General features: G+C 42.3%; 2 protein-coding genes across 7 annotated transcripts in view; both read right to left on the reverse strand.

Annotated features, from left to right (window-relative positions):
- The window catches only part of chd7 (chromodomain helicase DNA binding protein 7), a 72,576-nt gene extending 70,853 nt beyond the window's left edge, over positions 1–1,723 (reverse strand). For 3 of the 6 annotated variants that reach the window (XM_029119041.2, XM_010906155.5, XM_029119035.2), the window contains exon 1: positions 1,468–1,723. The gene's annotated coding sequence lies outside the window, so the exon portion shown is untranslated. Of the gene's footprint in view, positions 1–850; positions 893–1,050; positions 1,107–1,402; positions 1,422–1,467 lie in introns of those variants that run through there. The other 3 variants (XM_029119040.2, XM_029119039.2, XM_029119038.2) reach the window with 3 other exon arrangements.
- Positions 1,724–3,451: 1,728 nt separating this feature from the next.
- On the reverse strand, positions 3,452–22,896 carry rab2a (RAB2A, member RAS oncogene family). Its single transcript, XM_010906156.5, has 8 exons — positions 22,683–22,896; positions 13,622–13,693; positions 11,140–11,207; positions 8,698–8,780; positions 8,146–8,238; positions 7,592–7,703; positions 6,396–6,464; positions 3,452–5,376 (listed from the first exon to the last, which is right to left on the reverse strand). The coding sequence occupies exons 1-8, from the start codon at positions 22,726–22,728 to the stop codon at positions 5,281–5,283; spliced, it is 639 nt and encodes a 212-aa protein (XP_010904458.1). The 5' UTR covers positions 22,729–22,896; the 3' UTR covers positions 3,452–5,280.
- Positions 22,897–23,156: the final 260 nt, after the last annotated feature.

Below are 23,156 nucleotides of genomic sequence, written 5' to 3' on the forward strand. Positions count from 1 at the left end.
CGGGAAAAATTAGGAAAAGAACTGACCGCCAGCGTCAAGAAATTCAGCCACGCACTATAAAGCGGCAGGTGCTTTAAGTCTAAAATACATCGATCAACGCAGGGTAATAAGTTAAGTTTTTAAAAGTTCTCTGATACAATGTTTCTCCATAAAGACGCAGTTTTATCCAACTTTGAAAGGCGGAAACGCACGAAACAAACTGCGACCGGTTTGCTTGCTGTTGTGTTGAACAAAGTGGTTTGGCTAGAAAGGATCTGTGGTCTGTTGTTCACGATCAACATTCGCCATCAAAGTATCCCATTAGCACATGATTAGCCTTTGGGCTAGCGGCAAGACAATGAGGGCAATGATACAGTGGTCGAATGTTGGCTACAAGCTAAACTTCACTACAAGCAATGGGCCACCATCTAGCTAGTAGCAAGCTAATTAGGCTACAAGTTCGCACATTTGAGAAACGCAAAGCACACTTCGGGTTATTACTTTCTAAAATTTAAATATTCAAATAAATAGAAAGTTAAAGTCGTTTTTTTAATTATAGTCCGGTACTATCACAAATATATATATACCAGGAAGAAAATATGGAAGGCTAAACAGGAATGACCGTCTGGCCTCAACCAGCAACCCCCTGGCCCTGTCCTGTATATCCATCGTCCAATAACACTACGGACAGGCTACTTAATCCCGCCGTTGACAAGTTAAATTCAATGCCAATGCACAACATTTTTAAATGAAAGTTGAAACCCAGTACGAAAAATGTATCGCAAAATGTAACTGTGTGGTTTGCCGTAATACATTTCATATATTTCATAGTACATCCAGGGAATCTCCTTCGCGTTAGCAAGCTACTCACTCATTCAGCTCGTCCAGTGACTCACCTCTACGTTCTAACCACCTCGTGTCTCACTAGCTCTACACACAATTAGCTAACCCAAGCTAACGAACGCACACCATTGCCTATTGTTTCAGAAAAGAATGAAAAGCAACAATTCTAAAATGTTCTAAATTCAACAAGTTGTTAACATTTATCTGTGTTTTACGGAGAGATCTTACCGTGATGAATAATATTCTTCACTTGTTAAAAAAAACAAAAAAACTATTCAGGACTCACTCAGCTCAATGCAGCGGGTGGCGAACTAAACTTGCTAACTGTCGTTAGCATTTCAGCATCGTAGCTAATGTTCGCCAGTTTACGAACCTTTAATTACTTTATATTCTTCTCATTTAGATCACTAATTTCCTGTTCATAAACTTCCAACCTATAGTTATTCAGGAAATTGGTAAACGTACCATCTTACAAACAAACTTACATGGTCGTTTAAAAGTCTAGTTGTAAGTTCGAAAACTAGTTTAATACACATTACATGGGTTATTTACAGGTAAGAGTAAAACACAACTAATTTACCATGTGACCAAATTGGATTGAGCGAGTATGGAATCCAACCTTTCAAAAAAGCATTGCCCGCTTACCCAACAAGCTTGGTCAGTTCAGGGTTTCTCAAATTAACTCCCGTTAGTATCTCCAGTAAAATCCTTTCTGGTCCGTTTATAAATAAATTTAAGTTATTTTATATTGTTCAGTGTGTCCGTATCCCGTTCTCTTCGACTCTGCCTCTCTCCTTTGTGTTAATTTTACTCTATTCGAGTTTAATCCGATCGATTCCGGCGGTCGCGTTCTCGAGTCCTCTCCTCCAGACACTCGCTCACCTTCTACGGGCAGGGGGCGCGTTCATGGCTCCAATGGATAAACATGCGTGCGCGTGAATTACCCTACTGGGCTGTGACGAACGTGCGCTTTAATTCTAATTTATCATAAATAGTAGATGCTAATTAAGTTATAAGGTTTTAACTTGTTGTTTTGCGTAGGACTGTCGGAAATAAGGTATGTATTGTACGTTTTTCCAATTATTTGAGTTTCCTAGTGCAATGACGCTAAAGCGTGCCAGAGTTAAGTAACACAGACAAATACATATTTCTATCACTGTACGAATGTAGCAAATTCCTTTTATTGGATCCGTCTGATTTTCAAACGATACACAATATCGCTTGAATCTGTTTATTAACGTTTCTGTTACCACCTCAACTTGATTGACAAGTAAAAGCTCATGCCCGTTCAAAACGACTACAAGACAAGTGTTGAAATAAAAATCGCTTCGTACTACCCGACGAAGGTCCGTTTTATTTGTGCGGTTCGTCCACTTGAATTGTAATTATGTTAATTTAATGTGTCCATAATGCAAATTCAACATTCCAGATGTAATACTATTTGGATCATTTTCTACCTGACCCTTTATGCTCGAAGATGGGCAAAGTGAGACTCCCTGTGGATTTGAGAATAGTTTGAGTTCTTTAGCTTGCCAAGGAAAAACCTAAAGAGCGCAATATAAATAGGCCTATAAAACATACGTATATCACACTTATGGTTCGTACTGTTATCCTTGACACACACTTAGAGGAATCATGGGGCAAGTAACCCGGATGTCCCTTGCGCGGCCATTAATTTGCTTATCATAACAACCTGCCCCACAGGAGCACTGAATTTAAAGGCGCAGGTACACCTTTTCTGTACATCTGGTAATATCCTCTCAGGTCTAATACCTACTATGTTATCTAAATATTAAAATCACAAATACATTCAGCAGTATTTTGTACGTAATTAAATGTATCCTTTGTGTTTGTGGGTATAATGTGTCTTATATAATGCTATATTAATTTTTGGAAGTCAGACTTTTTAGTGCCAATGACTAAAATCAAACTTCCGGAATGGTTATTAAAATAATTTTCTAAACAATTAAAAACATACACGTAGGCCTACTAGAACTCTACTGTTCCAGTGTTCACTAATCTGTTCAAAACAAGCTTTTCAAATTTTGTTTCTTTACAGCTTTGTAAAGTAGGTCAAGAGAATGGAAACATTTGATAATGTGATCTCACCTATAACATCAAGCTGTCGCTGGGCGTGACTTTCAACTAAAGCCCTTTTCAAGTTAAGTTAAAATGTTGGGGGATGGAAAGAGGATCCATTGGAAAAAAATATCCAAAGAACTGTCTTATTATATTAAGAACAGCATTGCTGACTGCATGCTATCCATGCCTGAAACCGATAGTACTCTAAGCCTAGTTGAGACATGTATTCAGTAATAACTGTTAAGTGAGCTGATTATGAAATCGCACGTGTGTATATTTTCAAATAGCTCTCACTTGGACTGTATGTACCTAAAAAGCATTTAGCAAAATAAATTATTTTAGAAAATCCTTTGAACTGGTACTATGTAACTAAAAAGCATTTAGCAGAAGAAGCTGTCTGGATATCATTTGAATTGGTACTAGATAAATTTTTCAGTATGCTCCTTTAACTTGTGGATATTAGGAAAGGGTGTGCAATGATCATCTGAGAACCCAGCCGGGGTGAACTTAGAGTAATTCCAAAACTCCACACAGCTCTGAGGACATGCACGCTTTATGTTTCACTTTATATATTGATAAATCAGAGATACAATACAGTATCGATCCATATATAATTGTTTCATTCATATACCAACACAGACACTCAAAATTAATATAGGGAGATCAGAGGCAAAATAGCAACTCTAAAAAGGAAATTACAAAATCTAAGTTTCAACATTGCAATTTTTTTACCACATGACCATCAAATGATATGAGTTGAGAATGTTTTATTATGGTTTGTGATAGCATATTTATTTACTTTTTTTATTTAAGAAGAACCAACACAGCAAATAACAGCAAGGGGGGTCACAGATTCTCCAGGTTTGGCTTTTCCCGCACCCCTCTGGCAACAGACAAGATGTTCACCATAATATCTACTAACAGATCGCACTGCCAAAAAAAAGCAAGGCTTTACACAGCCTTTCACACGCCTACAGCAAAACACTGCTCTGCAACGACACTCCGCAGCAGACTGCATGGAAAACGCAAAATCCTGAAGAGAAAATATGTATGCATTTACATATGCATGCATATATGCAGGCTTGTATGTAAATGGACAGAAGCATGTGGTGTGTTTGTGTACATGCATGTACCTTAAATCTATGTGCAGGTATGCACTTATAGTATTTATGTAATTGTACGTAATGTGTGTTTAAATGAAAATAATAATAATAATAATGCTTTGTGTGTGCTGCATGACGGCATGTATGCATGTATAAGAATATGCATGTAGTTAACTGGAATGATTCCGTCGCAACCGGATTATGATTTTTTTTTCCTTCTGCTGTCCCAATCTTAATGTTAAGGCAAACAGTGGAGATCTCTTTCCCCAGCAGAGGCGATCAATTTCTGGGGTTTGTGGTTATTGAACACAGGTAAACAAAATGTTGGCATTAAAATAGACAGATGCAAAGTATTGAGCCACAGTTTCTATACACAGTCATAGCAGATCTAGGGTACAGAAAGATCATTAGGGAAGGCAGATGGCAGGACAAACTAAAAGTAAATGAAGTAAAATATCTTAAAATGGTGTCAAAGCAGTTTTTTAGCAATACTGTTGCAGTTTCAAGCTCTATCCGTACAGTATAGATTTTCCCAGCAAATTCAAAGAATTCTAACTTGGTCAACATACACCAAAGCAAGAAAAGGATTACTAGCTATAACTATATATACACAGAATGTGACTTGATAAATACAGAATTAAAACAGCCCTGCTTTTTATCGTCGTTCCTTCTTTTAACTTCTTCACCTTAGACTTGGCCACTGCTGTTGACACAGCTCTACATTTCATTTTGTTTTATTTTAAACTTGAGTTCACCCCACTTTTCCAAAGCTGTCTTTCACCCACATGAAACAGATTAAAATACTATTGATGACCAACCTTGTAGTGTTAAATACAAATCAGCCTTAGGTCAAAAGGGCACAGAAAAATGATATCCTTAATTGGGAATAAAAAAGAAACAAAAGAACACCATCCACAACTGGCAGAAAGATACAAGTCCCAATCCTAAAGCATCCTGCCAATTTTGCCTTCATTGAAACAACAGTAAACCCTACAAATCTTACAAGCCAGACAGGCTCTGATGCTCTTATACAGGAGCGTTTTTGCCCCAGGACTGGGGTACTTTTAACATGTTTTGCTTGTTGTTTTTTTTTTTTTACTTGACAGCCATCTAGTATACACTTATGACTCTCCTGTGGCAAGGCTGTGGGGGAGGGAGGGGTTAAGAAAATGTTAGTGATCCCAACCAGTCCAGTAGAAACACAAGGGGTGGGGCACGAGGGGGTTGGGGAATGGGTGGTGGTATGAGACCGGGGTTGGGGGGTGGGGGGTGTTCAGCAGCATCCTCCCCCAGCCTGTTGGCCCCCTTGGCTACCGGAGAGCGTGGAGTTGGTGGCAGCGTGCTGGGGCCCGATTTTAATGCCGTTAGCCTGCCGAGAGAAAACCACAATACAAGGGTCAGAGCCAAGCCAAATGGAATGCGGTTGGTGTGTCATCTTGTGTTCTTATTGGGTGTATGGTGTGCAACAGAAGAATCGATGGAGACGACATTCTCTTTGGCTCACGCAGTCGCAAGAGTAGTCCTTTCTACACGTCATCTCACACACATACGCACTCACACACAGCAGCAGCCACTGAGGCTTTCATCCATCCATCTTCCTGCTTTCATCTCCCCAGCCCTTCAGTGGCTGAAGAGAGCGGCGAGCGGCTGAAAGGAGGCACTCCACTTCTGGGCCGGCGCTGCTGTGGCTTTCACCAGCAGCAGTAGTAGTAGTAGCTCTTAAGGAAACTCTGCATCACTCCAAATCAGATTTATGTTGTTAAGAGGGGATGAAAAGTGGGGGGGGGGTAGCTCTCGCTGCGATTGCCAGCAAGCACCAGGGATTCTGGCCAGGGTTTCCCCCTTGTTCAGTCAGCTGATGCAGTTTGGACCGTGCGCTTTTCTCTCTCTCTTTCTTACTCCTCATTCCTACTACTCTAACAAAAGCCTACCAGGGGCTCGCCTCCTTCAGGCTGGCAGTAACCTTGTGTGACGTGAGGAATTTATGTGCTGGCCAGCATCCAGGGTTCGCAGGGAAGTGGAAGGAAATAGGGAGGGGAGAAGGGAGAAACGGAGGGACAAACAGTGGAAGTTTGGCTTGGCAGACAGGAACCTACAGTGCTTTACCTCTGCCTCTTTCATGGGAGTGAGGAGGAGTGTCGGCCCGCTGACTATAAGCAGGAGGCACAAGCTTGAAAATATGAATATGGGTGCAGGGGAGCACACAGCACGCCTCAACGTCTGCTGTCAATGTATTCATGGGTTCTCTCTTCAATCCTTATATGACGCATTAGGAAACTCCGAAGAGGGCGGGAGCATTCAACTAGTCAGCCGTATAGCAGTGGATGACATTTAATGAAAAATGTGGTACAAAACAGACGCTGGATGCATTTTTCCTCGTGCCATTACCTCATTGTTGATGTCAAAGACACCCTCCTGAATCTTCTCGTAGATCTCCTTTGCTGTGTTGATGAATGCCTGTAAAAGAGAAAGAAAACCTAGTTAGTACAGACCTAGCACACACGCACACATTTGTAATCAATTATCAAAAACACCTGCCAGACTTCAGGCTTCGGACCAATCATTCCATATATATGGTTATAAAGCTATAAATAAGCTATAAAAGGTGAGATTTACAGGAATATTGGATAAAGTGGCATTAGGGTCTGAGCCTCTGGCTTGATGCCACAGAAAATAAATCTAGTGCTTTGTGGTAAAAAGGAACAACATTTAAACATAGAAAATCCAAATACTGCCATGTTGAACCAGGTCAGTTTCTTTTCTGTTGTACTTTCAAGGACCACCGAATTGACTGCGTTTTGGACAGACTTTAAGCCTCATAATGAGCACCAGAAAAGGGCGTCGCTCCACAGTAAACACAGACGGATTCATCTTTTCAGTGCCGATGGAGACTAAAAACAATAAAATAAAAATCCCTTTTGGCTCAGCTGAGGAGGCCCCGACCTTGTCTGGTCCTCTACTTCTACCTTCCCCGCCTCTACACGCATAACAGACGTTAAACAGCAACAGACGTCTTCCCCCTAAGCCCGAGGCAGAGTGCTCCCAACTGGTTGTTCTGGCCCAGGGCAGAGGGCAGGGACACAGCCTCGGCCTCAGTACAGGCAGAGAGCAGAGCACATCTCTCTGTAAAGAGGCAAGGTCCGTGGGAAATGAAGAACATCCAGTCCCCCGTCTACGTCGTCTGAAAGATAAGGCCTGATTGGCTTTCGGGCAGGCATTAAAGTCGGGGGAGGGGTTATGAATATGGATGAGCTATAAGTGGGTGATGTACACGTCACATTGCGGTGAGGGGGAGGAAGAGAGGTATCGGGAGGATTCAGAGAACACTAATGAGACAAATTAATCATACCAGGGGTTTTTGTGCTGCGGGGGGAGAGGAAGGAGGATGTGTGTGTAGTTCCATAAACTAGGCTCCCCCATCTTAAATCCCCAGAAAATGAGCCTGGCAACCCAGCACTCCAGAGAGCAGATGTGGATGTGCATGTTGGAGAGCGAGTTTGTGTGTTTGCCACAGTGAGAGGCATGGGGTATATTAATAGGGAAACACACAAGTCTAAGAAAAATGTGTTGACATAAACACACACCTCTTCTACGTTGGAGGCGGTTTTGGCGGAGGTCTCCATGAATATGAGGCCGTGCTCCCTGGCGAAGGCCTCCCCTTCCTCCTTTTTCACCTCTCTCCTGGACTCCAGGTCACTGGGGGGAGTAACAGCGCACACGCGCACACACACACACACACACACCTTAATATCCCTGTATATGTTGTACACAAAATTATATGTTAATTCGTTCTGTCACTTTTGCCAGTTAGGAGATCTATCATCTAACAGGAAGAGACAAGACCACACAACAGGGAGCCGGCCTGTAAGAATCTGGATGGGCGCATCTCAATTGCACCGCCCACCCCTCTTTCATTTGCAGTAAATGTTCCCCCGGTGAGGGGGAAATGACACAGCAAAGAATCAGCCATTTTGATTTGACCCAAATCAATGCCATTGCTGAAGGACAGTGAATGAGGAAAAGATGCAGTGTCAGACCTTTTGAGGTGCGTCCGCTGTTTATTAATATGTTAAGTAGCCATGGCAACCGTGACAGGGTTAATTTGGTAACCGCAAGTGACAGGGGAGGTGAGGCTAACCTCTTGTTCCCAATGAGCATGATGACCATGTTGGAGTTGGAATGTTGGCGAGCGTCTTCCAACCAGGTTGTCAAGTGGTTGAACGTGTCCCTTCTGTAAAGAAAATAAACAAGGGTACAGTTGAGCCACAGTGAAGATAAGAGAACAATGCATTTCTGCTTTTATGGTAAACTAACGCACACCAATGAAATTAGTTATGAATGTAGGTTTCCTTCTGCAACAACAATAGCTGACCTACATGATCAAAACAAGGACATTGGGGAGGGCCAAGACATTCCTTTTAAGTGAATCCAAGACATATTATTAAAACATAAATATCAGTTGCTGAGACCATAGTTACAGTGAATGAAAAAAAGTATATATATACACAATATCCCTTCTAAATAAAGATTATAATTTCTTTCAACATATATCTTTTTTTCCAACGTTTGTCATGAGCAGCAGTCATTAGCTAGTCATGGAGTAGGACCTTGGGTGAGTCAAGTTGACTTAGTGGCCAAAGTGTTTGTATAGACTGATAAGGCCTGGGGAGAAAATGGCCGCCGGACTGACCTTGTGATGTCGTACACTAGCAAGGCGCCGGCTGCTCCTCTGTAGTAGGATCGAGTGATGGAGCGGAAAGACTCTTGGCCAGCCTGAGAATGTACACACACACACACACACACACACACACACACACACACACACACACACACACACACACACACACACACACACACACACACACACACACACACACACACACACACACACACACACACACACACACACACACACACACACACACACACACACACACACACACACACACACACACACACACACACACACACACACACACACACACACACACACACACACACACACACACACACACACACACACACACACACACACACACACACACGAAAAAAGCTAAGCACAGAAGTAACCCACTGCTAAAGGTTAAAAACAAGATTCAGTACTACCATATAACAGCAGTAGTCATAGCAGTAGTAGTAGCCCTCCACCTTCCACAAACATTGGCTTTCGTCTATTAATATATTAATTATGTAATGTTGTATCTTTTTCTGTCTTCTAGTGCTGACTTTGCTAAAAGCATTTTTTTTTTGGAGCATCTGCCAAATGATTAAAACATTAAAAAAAAAAAAAATGTAGTAGTAAGCTGAAGTGTCCAATGAAGAGTTTATACATTTGGACCAACACTCCCTGGCGTTACCAACAGCAATTCATACCAACACATTGTCCAGAGCCCAGCATTTTCTATGTCCAGGGGGATCATCTGAGCCCATGGCCGGAAAAATCCCCACCCTAGTGATGTTTTAATCAAGCATGCCTACCTAACTGGAACAGTCCAGACTTCAGTGCCATTCCCCAATCCAAACACATTCCCAACTAGAGCCATTCCTTACTCTATAACAATTTCTCCATGTTTTCCCCTCTGCAGAGGAGAGAACAGGCGAGCCCCTGTCACTGTGCACAAAAGGCCCTCTCTCACTGCATCCCATCCCCGACTGATGACCTGAGCCCACGATAACAAGGCGTCCTCTGTGTACCCCCCCCCCCCTTACAGTATTCTACGGCTCTGGCCAATCAGGACTCCCCGTTCCCTCCCTACACGGCCAGGTTCGGGTTTATACGACAGCCAGACTGGACCTGTCAATTGATTAGCATGGTCGGCGGCTTTTTAACATGGCTTCACTGGACTCTGGCAGTTGAGTCTTGATCAGCTTGATCTCCATCTCTGTTCTGGCCTGGCAGCAGGCGAGTGAGAGACAGGCAGCAAGAGCTCCAGCCAATGTGAATTCAATAAGGCCCAGTCAGTCAGTCAATGAGTCAGTGGCAACAGCCTGCAACCCCCCCCACCCAGCCCAAGGCAGCTGCTAACATTGGAGCTAATGGAGGCTATTGTGAATAAATGATGAATGACACTTTTATGCCAGCCATCTGCTGGAGCTCAAAGGTTACAGGAAGGCCAGAAATGCAGATTCTGGCTATTACATCACTCACAAGGCAGGCAGTTCCTCCCGGCTACTGGGAGGGAATTGGGGCCTAAAAGGCAGTGGAATTCACAGGCGGGTCACGACCCCTAGTGGGGTCATGGAGGAACTGCACCAGGGTCGCCAATATTATTACATTAGAAACAAATTTTTTTTTAAACACACATTTTATGGGACCATATACAAAAATGTAAAATATATACATGAAAAAATGTAAGACAAATATTTGAAAAATAATTTAATTGAAGTCTTGGAACTGCATATTTTCATTGTACTAAGCAAGTACAATGAAAACATTACATATATTAAGATTTTAAGGTTGTGATATTGGATTTGTGGTGTAGCCACTAGTTACTGCTCCAAGGGCATAGGCATCTACTTTCATAATCCATCAGCTTTACTGCTGTGGGATTTAATTCTCATTAACATGGCTGAGTCTCCCTCTGGCGGCCTATAAAAATACTACACTAACTATAGTTTTCAAGTAGCATTCAGTGTCAGCAAAGCACTGCAAGGGAATTACAAGGAATCAAAATGATGGTATACTAAGAACCTCAATTGTTACTTCAGACTTTACTCGTCACAAGGACAGAATTGAGACTAATTACATAGGTTGCATAATGACGTCCGGTAGACTGTGTAATGTTTTTACAACGTGTCCATGCAGACAGAAAAAGGATCATACAAGATCTAGTCTCTCTACTGTAGTAGGTTCCTTGAAAATTAAACATGTTTTTGCCCAAGTGTGCAGATTCCACATACGTTTTCAAATTCTAATGACCTTTTACTAATAATACCATGCATCTGTATTCTTTTAGACTGACAAATAACAAAAGTACATGAAATAATTAATTGAAAACATAAAAAGAGGAAATATGGCATAATATAGTATCCGATAATGTCATCACGCAGTAGTTTAAAACTTTTACGCCACAAAAAGTTGACTGTATTTTGTGGTAAAGAAAATCTACACAGGTGGAAGAAGTTAACTTACCGTGTCCCAGATCTGCAGCTTGATCTGTTTACCATCTATAGTAATCATTCGTGCCCCAAATTCCACACCTGGGGAAAACATGGCACACAATCAGAATACAATTCACTTAGATTGAATTACAACACAAGATTTCAGTGGAAATCCAAAATGGACACAGGAATTGTATTCAGGAAAACCTCTATGCCATTGTGTAACCAGTTGGTAGCAAGGGGAACAAAACGTGGCACTAATCAGTGGGGAGGGTTGTTGGCACTAATCTCCCCCAATTCGATTTCGTTGTATATAGCAACAATTACAACTCTAATATTATTTATATGACAGATGCTTTGAGAGTGAAGGCTATGAACTGCACACGGAACCTTCTAGCTAATATAAAATGGTAGCTTACAAAAAAAATTGTTAAACATTGAACACTAAGCTCAAAACATTATATTGAATAGCTTTTTATTTAACAAATATAAATAACCATCATAGCTTTTTGATTTTTTTTTTACACAACATCTCAATAACTAAAAAGTACCTCATTTATAAATTACCATGAGATAATTGCAAATTAGCTAAGGCTCTGACTAGTCTTTCAAAAGAGTGCAAATTGTTCCAGAAAAGAGCATAATTTAGCATGTTTCACCAAACAGCACTTGACATCCTTATTGCCCCATTTGTGCTGAAGAAACACATATTAACCAAGGAGCACCAAATGCGGCATGGATTATTTGTTCAAACTGTCCATCCTGGTGAACTTTATGGCTCCCAATGGTAAACATTTTATTTGTCTTTTCAGACTTTCACTCACAGTGAGCAATTTGAGCTTGCAAATTTGGGCAACTCAATAGCGCCACCTAGTGGTTCACTGGAAATAGCGTGGTCCCATTTTGAGCCCCTTTCGCCTTCAGAACTGCCTTAATTCTACGTGGCATTGATTCAACAAGGTGCTTAAAGCATTCTTTAGAAATGTTGGCCCCTATTGATAGGATAGCATCTTGCAGTTGATGGAGATTTGTGGGATGCACATCCAGGGCACAAAGCTCCCGTTCCACCACATCCCAAAGATGCTCTATTGGGTTGAGATCTGGTGACTGTGGGGGCCATTTCAGTACAGTGAACTCATTGTCATGTTCAAGAAAGCAGTTTGAAATGATTTGAGTTTTGTGACATGGTGCATTATCCTGCTGGAAGTAGCCATCAGAGGATGGGTACATGGTGGTCATAAAGGGATGGACATGGTCAGAAACAATGCTCAGGTAGGCCGTGGCATTTCAACGATGGTAACAAGGCATGATGGATCCATGTTCCCAGTCTGTTTACGCCAAATTCTGACTCTACCATCTGAATGTCTCAACAGAAATCGAGATTCATCAGACCAGGCAACATTCTTCCAGTCTTAAACTGTCCAATTTTGCCTCTTTTTCCTATTTGTAGTGGAGATGAGTGGTACCCGGTGGGGTCTTCTGCTGTTGTAGCCCATCCGCCTCAAGGTTGCGCATGTTGTGGCTTCACAAATGCTTTGCTGCATACCTCGGTTGTAACGAGTGGTTATTTCAGTCAAAGTTGCTCTTCTATCAGCTTGAATCAGTCGGCCCATTCTCCTCTGACCTCTAGCATCAACAAGGCATTTTCACCCACAGAACTGCCGCATACTGGATGGTTTTCCCCTTTCACATCATTCTTTGTAAACCATAGAAATGGTTGTGGGTGAAAATCCCAGTAACTGAGCAGATTGTGAAATACTCAGACCGGCCCGTCTCGCACCAACAACCATGCCACGCTCAGAATTGCTTAAATCACCTTTCTTTCCCATTCTGACATTCAGTTTGGAGTTCAGGAGATTGTCTTGACCAGGACCACACCCCTAAATGCATTGAAGCAACTGCCATGTGATTGGTTGATTAGAATTGCATTAATGAGAAATTGAACAGGTGTTACTAATAATTGTTTAGGTGAGTGTATGTATATATCCCCACTGTTTCTGGGCATATATGACAATTTTAAGGGACCTGTTTTAGCACGATGAAACCCACTTTTACAAGCAATGGCCAAAAAACCCAAGAAGCATCTTTAACCAACCACAACACCTCAAATCCTCTAAATTATAAGCCTCCTCACCTGCTTCATCCACAAACACACCCAAAAAAGCTTATGATTAATAATGATTACTTCTTAGACATTGTAGTAGATAAGATGGCTAAGATACTGGCTGAAATAGTACACATTAAATCCTATTAAAATGCAAATATATCTTGCTCATTCTTAATGCAAATTCAACTCCATCTTCACTGGTTAGACCGGAAAAGGGCGTCATGAAAATCCTTAATAAGGCATGAACAATACTGCGAGAGAGGATCTGAGACGTGGATCGAGATTATTTAATTGAGGTCCCCCCAGTGCAGCAAGGCAGCATAGAGAGGAAGGCCACCTTTAAATCACAAGTTGGTTATTAAAGATTCTAATGAAGAATGAGATGTGTGCTACAGAGGAGTCTTACCGATAGTGAGGTCGTGAACAGGCTGAAACCGCTTGTCGGTGAACTGTAATAATAGGCATGATTTCCCCACACCTGCAAAACAAATAACAGGAACGGTTAAACAGAGCCACATGCAGGAACAAACAGGCACTCCTTTTGCATGATTAATGAGAGTTTGTCGGCCACGCAAACCCGGTCTGTTACCTTAGTTAAAATGTAGCACTGTTTTTTATTAGTTTTTTTTATGCTAACACAATATATGTTGACTTAACATTCTTACTCATTACTCTCATTGAACCCATATGTGCATGGAGCATGACTTACCACTGGACCACAGTTCTGCACGGAGCTAAATTAAACCAAAAATGCTTTACTGTTCCAATACTTATGCAAGACACTATACAGTGCCAACTCTCTCATTTACTGAATTGCAAACCAAACATTGACACTGAAATTAAACTACTGTAAGATGACATTGGTTATATGTTTGGAAATATTTGTAAGATAAAAACTGAAATATACTGTTTCCATAAGTATGCAACCCTTACGCTGTTGACACAAAAATATAAATGGCTTTTACACATTCTCTGGATAAAACCCCCCACTGTTCAAGATTACAGGATATGCTGTTAATCTAAAGGAAAATGAAGACCAAATAGTATTCCACAGGAGAAAAGGACAAAGTAATACAAATGCATAGATTGCAAAAGGTTACAAAGAAAGGTTTTTTTCTTGTCAGGGATATCCAAAAACAGAGACCATGCCTCTAAATCACCATCCCTACAATGAAGTAGGTGGTGACAGCATCATGCTGTGTGGGTGCTTCTCATCAATAGAGGACGAATGAATAGAGCAAAAATACTAGGCAATACAGCAATGCTTCAAGAAAAAATGTCCACAAGCATCATCCAAACAACTTGAATAACTTGGAACAAATATGCCAAGAAAAATGTACCTGTCACTCCAACACTGGGTACAAACCTGTAGGTTATATACAGTTGTGCCCATAAATTGGCATACCCTGGCAGAAAGTGAAATTCTGGCATTGAGTATACATTTTGCATGTTTTTTCCACTTTGTGACATACGTTTCGGTACGTAGCGAACCGTGACTTCGGTGTACCGTTACACCCCCAGAATATTATCATCACAGATAAGATCTAGGAAACAAATTTGTCTAGTATCAGACTCCATGGTAAAACACAGAAGTTCTGAGCAAGAGTTAAGGAAGGACTGGAATGCCTGTAGGTTTTCACCATAACTGTTCCATCACAGAACCAGGCAAGCCTAGTTCAGCCAGCCCACAATTAAAAGAAATGTTGTTGCACACACTGGATTCTAACCCCGGTCTCCCACATGGCTGTGTCTTTAACCACTACACTATGGTGCTATATGTTTGCCCAATGTCAGATTAGCATCTCTACATTACATCACTGTCACATTAACATCACACCAAATTTGAATATTTCGCTATACACCATTAAGCATTGTTATATTGACTCACATTTCTTATTACGTTTACCTCCACAACAAATAGCATCTATGAAATGTATAGCTTTTGCCACTGGCCATTTTAACAGCTTATTAGCCAGTAATAGGCTTAATAATATCTAACTTACTACTTGTAATAGTCATATGATTTAAACAATTTCTAGCAAGACTGAATATGAACTTTACACAGCCAAAGATATTTCGAGGCACAAAATCGTTTTTCTTTCATTCGTGAATGACATTGATACAATAAATATCAATATAGGTGACGATAACTGACTTTTACTTCAAGTGAAAAGACGAGAGAATCATGGAAATCCCTACTCTTTTACTGCCCAAGGGGTTGTCATCTAACCCATATTACCTGAAGAATCATGCAAGGATTCATACCTAGACAATCCACCAGAAATAGTCGCAATAGAACTGTGAAGTTTTATTTTAGGCTTAGTATAACGTAGCTACAGAAGGTTGTAGCCAGCAAAGTTTTTATCTATCTGGAACAAATCCTAATGCATAATTTGCTTTTATTGTGAGGAGATTCGAACTCGGGACCTATTGGTTGCAGGTCCGCATCTCTAACCACTACGCTATTTAACAAGGGATAGTCAGTCAGTCAGTCAGTCACTCAGTAAGAGACATTCGCTCTTCTTGGCCAGCTGTGCTTATAAGGTCCAGCAAAAATATTATCAATGTAACATTTCCAAATAATGATATTGGAGGAGGAATTTTTCCCCTCCATGAACTGCCACCTTAACGTGGTTGAGGGGTTTGAGTACCCGAGTGACCCTAGGAGCTATGTTGTCTGGGACTATATGCCCCTGGTCCCAAGGCAAACAGGTCCTAGGCGATGGGTCAGACTAAGAGCAGTTCAAAACCCCTTGATGAGAAAAATCTTGAGGTCCGTGACGTCGCCCGGTATGACGCATCCGAGGCCCAAACCCCACCCAGCCAGGCCCGAGATTGGGGCCCGTACGCGAGCACCTAGTGGCTGGGCTGTGGCCGTAAGGTCTCCGGTGCCAGGCAATCCCCGAACCCGGTGGTGGACACCGGAAGTAAGGAATGCCATCAAGCTGAAGAAGGAGTCCTATCAGGCCTGGTTGGCTTGTGGGACACCTGAGGCAGCTGACGGGTACCGGCAGGCCAAGCGGACTGCAGCCTGGGTGGGTGTGGAGGCAAAAACTTGGGCCTGGGAGGAGTTCGGTGAGGCCATGGAGAAGGGTTAGGGACTATCGACTGGCCTCGAAGAGATTCTGGCAAACCGTCTGGCGCCTCAGGAGAGGGAAACAGTGCCCTAACACTGCTATTTACAGTAGAGGTGGGCAGCTGTTGACCTCAACTGGGGATGTCGTCGGGCGGTGAAGGAGTACTTCGAGGATCTCCTCAATCCCGCCGTCCCGTCTTCCATTGAGGAAGCAGAGGATGAGGGCTCAGAGGTAGTCAAGAACACTGGACCAGCTCTATACCCTCTACAGGGTGATGGAGGGTTCATGGGAGTTTCCCCAACCAATTCATGTGTTTTGTGGATTTGGAGAAGGCATTCGACTGTGTCCTTCGCGGCATCCTGTGGAGGGTGCTTCGGGAGTATGGGGTCCTGGGTCCTTTGCTAAGGGCTGTCAGGTCCCTGTACGACCGAAGCAGGAGCTTGGTCCGCATTGCCGGCAGTAAGTCAGACTTGTTCCCAGTGCATGTTGGACTCCGGCAGGGCTGCCCTTTGTCGCCGGTTCTGTTCGTAATTTTTATGGACAGAATTTCTAGGCGCAGCCAGGGGCCGGAGGGTGTCAGGTTTGGGGACCACACGATTGTCTCTGCTCTTTGCGGACGATGTTGTCGTGTTGGCCCGTTCAAACCAGGACCTTCAGCATGCACTGGGACGGTTTGCAGCAGAGTGTGAAGCAGTGGGGATGAGAATCAGTACCTCCAAATCCGAGGCCATGGTCCTCAACCGGAAAAGGGTGGCATGCCCACTTCGGGTTGGTGGAGAGTGCCTGCTTCAAGTGGAGGAGTTTAAGTATCTAGGGGTCTTGTTCACAAGTGAGGGAAGGATGGAACGGGAGATTGACAGACGGATCGGTGCAGCTTCTGCAGTAATGCGGTCAATGTATCGGTCTGTTGTGGTGAAGAAAGAGCTGAGCCGCAAGGCGAAGCTCTCGATTTACCGGTCAATCTACGTTCCTACTCTCACCTATGGTCATGAGCTTTGGGTCATGACCGAAAGGACAAGATCCCGGATACAGGCGGCCGAAATGAGCTTTCTCCGCAGGGTGGCTGGGCGATCCCTTAGAGATAGGGTGAGAAGCTTGGTCACCCAGGAGGAGCTCAGAGTAGAGCTGCTGCTCCTCCACATCGAGAGGGGTCAGCTGAGGTGGCTTGGGCATCTTCCTGGGAAGGTGTTCCGGTCCCGTCCCACCGAGAGGAGACCCCGGCGAAGACTTAGGACACGCTGGAGGGACTATGTCTCCCGGCTGCCCTGGGAACGCCTCGGTGTCCCCCCGGAAGAGCTGGAGGAAGTGTCTAGGGAGAGGGAAGTCTGGGCATCCCTGCTTAGACTGCTGCCCCCGCGACCTGGCCCCGGATAAGCGGAAGATGATGATGATGATGAGTACAGTTTTTCCATATAACCCAAATACAAATTAGCATTATTGGGAGCCATAGGCAATCCCATAGCCATACCTTTCCTCTGAATGAAAAATATATTTGGGAAAATGAATTAAGTCCTATCTCAACCAATTCGCACACTTCAGGGTCATTCAATAGGGTCACAGTGTAAATTAAAGTGTTGGCTTCAATTCCACCCTCGTGGGACGTTAGTGTATATCAAAAGTAACTAACAACGTGATCTCAGGAAGAGGATCAAATGATTCAGTAATAGTGACCATACAGGTGGTGTCCTTATCGAAGTTAAGGAGCTGTTCGGCAAACGGTCTAATGAAGGAAGCAACAAAGGTTGACAATGGGGCCGTTACTGCATCAATGCCAGAAACAATAAGGTGTCCCGGTGGCTTAGTATGATTCTTATGTATTTTTGGCAAGCAAGCAATTTGTACTGTAACAGCCAAGAAATCATGTTCTTTCTTCATAATTTGACCAAAACTTAAATACAGTACCAATGGTTTTCTGATACTGGGCAGGAGGGTCACTTTTGAGTTTCTTGTAGAAAGCAGCTTCCACTCTGCTACTGCATCCTAGCAGTACCTGCGCCAGATTTGTGCATGCGTGACTCTCATAGAGGGTGTGTCTGTAGCACCAGACTTCGCATCTCCCACTCCTCTGTGGTGCTGTGAGCAGTTAGTCACGTAGCTTTCTGTGGCCCTGGAGGTCCACCCATCTGTGGTGAGGGCAACAGAGGATGCCTTGGATTATTCGTCAACAATTTTGATATTTTCCTGTTCATTAAGATCTAGTACTAACCTCATATTGCGAGGGGATTTCGTACTGTGGCTCAAGCACTTTCACCATATTTTTTAAACCCTTTGTTTTACACAACAGAGTATTGCAGCAGTAAACATCCCAATAGATGGGTGAGGGCTTTAGCCCGGTCTGATTCCGCAGCAAAAGGCAGCTGAAATGCTGAGTTGGCTGCCGTCATTGACACACCAGGGTGAATCAGCTTTAAATGTGTGGCCATGTCCAATGTATTTCGATTATGATACAGCTTTCTTGTGGCTCAATGCCTATACAATGTAGCAGTGTTGTACACCACCCTTCTTCCGTCATCATATTCGACAGGGAAGCCAAAATGCTTCTACATCTGAAACTTAAATGAAGCGGGAAGCTTTGAATTCTTCAGCTCCACCGCTAGCCATGGCGGTCACTGATCTTTTTTCTTATTTGCTTTTTGCAATGCAAGTATCCAGGATGATTCATTGGGATTCAACATGCCCCGTTCATGTGAACAGCACACACAAACGCTTTTTAAAAATAATAAAATCTACCTTCAGGCTTTGAGTAAAACACAGCACGCATCTGTCTTGTGTGCATCTTTTCACTGAAACTCGAGGTTCACATGCGTGACAATCCCGTGGGGGGTGAACCATACGGATCATGGATAAACTATGGTCGTTACACCACTACTAACTAGCAGCCTGCACTGAAGTTGGTAATCGCTAGCTATTTTTACAAGCTATACAAGCCGGTAACATTAGCAATTGAAGTGTTATGTGAATTAACATGTATAAAGTGAACTGTCTGAAGAGGCAATACAGCGTAAAAATGAAAAAGAAAAGTGGCAAAATACTATAGTTATTGCCCGTTACTGGGCTTATCTCCATAACCATATCTCGGTGGTTGATTACAATTGGAAATTGAGTTTATAGTCACTTTTAGCAACAAAATATATTTCACCCATTATGTCAACTCGAAATTTCAAATTTCATGACTGATAATGAGGTTGTTTTGTGTGACAAAACAATGATATACAGTGCTAAAGATAATGAACGCAATACTTAGAGTAATGATGGGTGGCCAACTCAGTTCATTACCAAGTAGACCGAGTGTTAGAGAAAATATGAAACCCAGACAGCCAAGTAAACTGCCATGCCATGCAGTAGGGACCTGTCAAAACCTGTGTGCAATACAAAACGGTTATAATGCAAACAGGGGAAACCTTTAGGACACCAGAGAAGCCTATCATTAGTGTTCCCATTGGTTACCACTGTCGTTGCTAGGCAGGGGAGATGGGGTGATGAAAGAGATGAAGGATGTAAAGAAACAACAAAGCGATGTTACGTTACACAACATTAGCATGTACCTGCTGGCCAATCAGCCTCTAGCAATGAATAGATGTCTGCATTTGTTGCTTTAGTGGTCAGGTCATTATTGTAAAGCAATAAATACAATGCAGTTCAATTTGAGAAGGCTGCCAAATCAAAGATAAGCCTTTAGAACTAAGATAAAGGCTTATTAATCTAATAAGATGAGAACTGAATGGGACAAAATGCATTGAGGTGTGATTCAGTCTTGGTTTGTGATGCGTATGGCACTTTAAAAACAGCTGTTTTATTCAATAGCCATGTGCTAATACTGAAATACAGAATTTCATTTAGCACTTGGTGAGAAACACAGAAGGGTGCTGCTTTATCCGGGTGAAAATGTTAGGTTATGATGGCTGGGGAAAACATCTGTTTTGGCTGGGGAGGGGTGGGCTCTACCATCATAACATCTCCCTGATTTAGCCTAACTAAGTAAACAACAGTATGGCAAACTACTCAGAGCCTGGAGAGCCATACTTAAACTGGACTCAGATTGAGTTTCGGGTGGTCACATGACAGCCTGTAGTGAAGCCTGGGGGATGACACAGGTTTGACGTGTTGCAACAAAACAAGTCTGTTTATTGGTAGGCCTACTATCAGATGCAGAGAGGACAACACGAGTGACACCTATCCTCAGTATGCAACATATCTTCCCCCCAGTATGCACCATATCTTCAGCGAGAGAAAACCCATATATAGACTTGATGAGTACAGATTGTGTCCCTTGAAAAGTATTTACATGTTTTTATAGCATTAACTTACTATGGTGTTCTTCAATTAAAGCTGGAAACCATGGCGGAGAAATTGCAACATTACAACATTTGCAATATTACAAAGACATCACGTTTTTCCTCCCACAGACATCATTGCAATTGCATATTATTGCATGAGCTTAAGAACCACAGAGTATTTACATTTTATTTACCACACTGCAGGATGCTCTTCAGCCAAGTCACAGAAAATGAACCTGTCCGGACCAGTCAAGCCTTTTTCCCTTAAATGGATGTACCTCACATACAGAACTTATAGGCTATTTAAATGTGAACACAATTCTTAGCCCTATTTTAGTTTCATATAGTTGATCCTGGTCTTACCAATTACACTCAGCCACAAAAATCAACTCACAACTGTGACATGTTTGTTGACCTTGCTCCTCGAGACGATCATATCAACTTTCGTATTACACAACTAGGGTACAATATGCAAATTCATAGATCACTACTAGAGATCATGGAAAGCCATGTATGGCCTGAAGTACAGCTGGGAGTTCATCCGGCCAATAGGAAAACTCCTGATCCTAGTGCCTGGTCAGGAAATTGCAGACATGAGTAGTCACAAGGGGAAAATTCAGGTGGATGTAGCCTAGAAAATGACACACTGACATATGTACTACAGCCACATGCTGACCGCTGAGATTTGGATTGGTCTCTTGGATCTGAAACAAGACTTATAAGACATGCAGTGGGTATATTCCATAGCCTACTACTAAATGTTTGCCCTTTTGGCAGTTATGGATGGGCCTGGGATACTTAATGTTATTGGCCTTCCCATGTTGAGGGAACACTTCCCGTCACGAATGTGTAATCACAAACTGACCCTACCCATATGCATTTGTTGAGATCTAAGATTATTTAATGTCTAATTAACCAATAACAAACTGTAAAATCCTGTGTTACATCACAGTGTACACTTATGAAATTATCCTTTTATTATACCATGTGGATTTGAGTAACTAAGGTACACTTAATTCAGATTGACCAGCACATAAGGGTTTATTTCTCAACAGCATCATACACTGTCAACCTCTATTCTGAGAATTTACCTCTACCTATCTATGTAGCATTTCTTTTTGCTCTGGGCAAAATGCTTTCTTTGCTAATCTAGTGATATTAATAATGGCTATTTTTAAAAAGATCTGTGTGAGATTAGATTAGAGAATATTTATTATTGCATGCTAAACTAATAAATTATAGCACAAATCCAAACAATAATCCAAATAAGATGAACAAGCACGTTTGCACGAGTGTTATTGATAAATAAGTAATTAGCTACATGTTGCCTACACCTAACTAAACCTACCTAGAAAGCTAACCATAGCAATAGGCTTTCTTTATGATCATCTAGGATATTTCCTCCAGAACAGTTCTAGGTAGGCCATCATCTAGGTAAAACTAGGACAGCATGAGACCTGTGGAAATGTTATTTAAAACTAAAACCCAACGGTATTATTCATAAATGGAGGTAGTCTTAGGCAACTGTATACAAATTAAGTAAAACGCCATTTCGAAGGAGCTGGACGATTTGTGGCCTTGCTTGTGACTAGCGATACAAGCTTGCAATACAGCTCAAAACAATGTTGTGAATGAGTTCAAAGAGGCATATACTAGGTCGGTGCATGCACCTATGTTGGGGCTTTTAAACTACCGTGTATACATGTACCGCTGTAACAGTTTGCTTATTAACTGGCTAGTAAGTAACATAGCTTGCTTGTTAGCTAGGTTTACCACCCCCACCCTCCGTGCACAGTGCCGGAAAGACAATAGGCCGCCAGTTTGTTGGATGTGTTGTCAACAGTTAATAAATTAGCCTACTAACTAACGGTACACACAGTAATAATTCGATGTGAGTGAGGTGGAAATTAATGCAGTTATTATGGCAAGCTATTAACGATGTTAGCAACCAAGAAATCGGTCTGTCATCCCACTCTTGCGTCTCAGCTTTTACCACGTCATTGGACTCTCCAACACTGCGGAAATAAAATATAGCCGCTGTGGGTAGCTATGCTATTAGCTGGCCAGGTAGCTTTCGTTACGTTAGCTATCTTTGCTATCAGTGACCGCTTACCCGTGTCTCCGATAATGATGTATTTGAAGAGGTATGCATATGCCATGGCCACTGGGTCCTGTGTCAACCTGCCTTGGCCGTTTTACTGTGTCTCCGCTCCTAGAAACCGTATGAAAATGGCCAGTGTAAGCGTCTCGGTATTCGTTAGCGCTTCGCCTTGCTAGCCTCCTTTCTCTCGAAGGGAAGGAACAATAAACACATCCAAGCGTCTACCGACGACGTCATACGTTCCGCCCTCGCCACGCACGCTAAAAATCGATTATTTTGCCCCCGGAAGTCCGTCAATTAGTGGTGTCCACCACTATAAATGTTGTTTTATATTATGTCTATTTAGAATTCTATTTCTATTCTTGTTGTCCATTCTATTCCAGCATGAAACCATTTTTGAGATATCTTCTTAATTTAGAATGTATTACATTTTTGTTTATGCTACGCTCACCGTTAAAAGACATTTGATCTCATGACAAACCTGCT

Source organism: Esox lucius, chromosome 3, assembly GCF_011004845.1.
Source record: "Esox lucius isolate fEsoLuc1 chromosome 3, fEsoLuc1.pri, whole genome shotgun sequence".
NCBI classification, from domain to species: domain Eukaryota; kingdom Metazoa; phylum Chordata; class Actinopteri; order Esociformes; family Esocidae; genus Esox; species Esox lucius.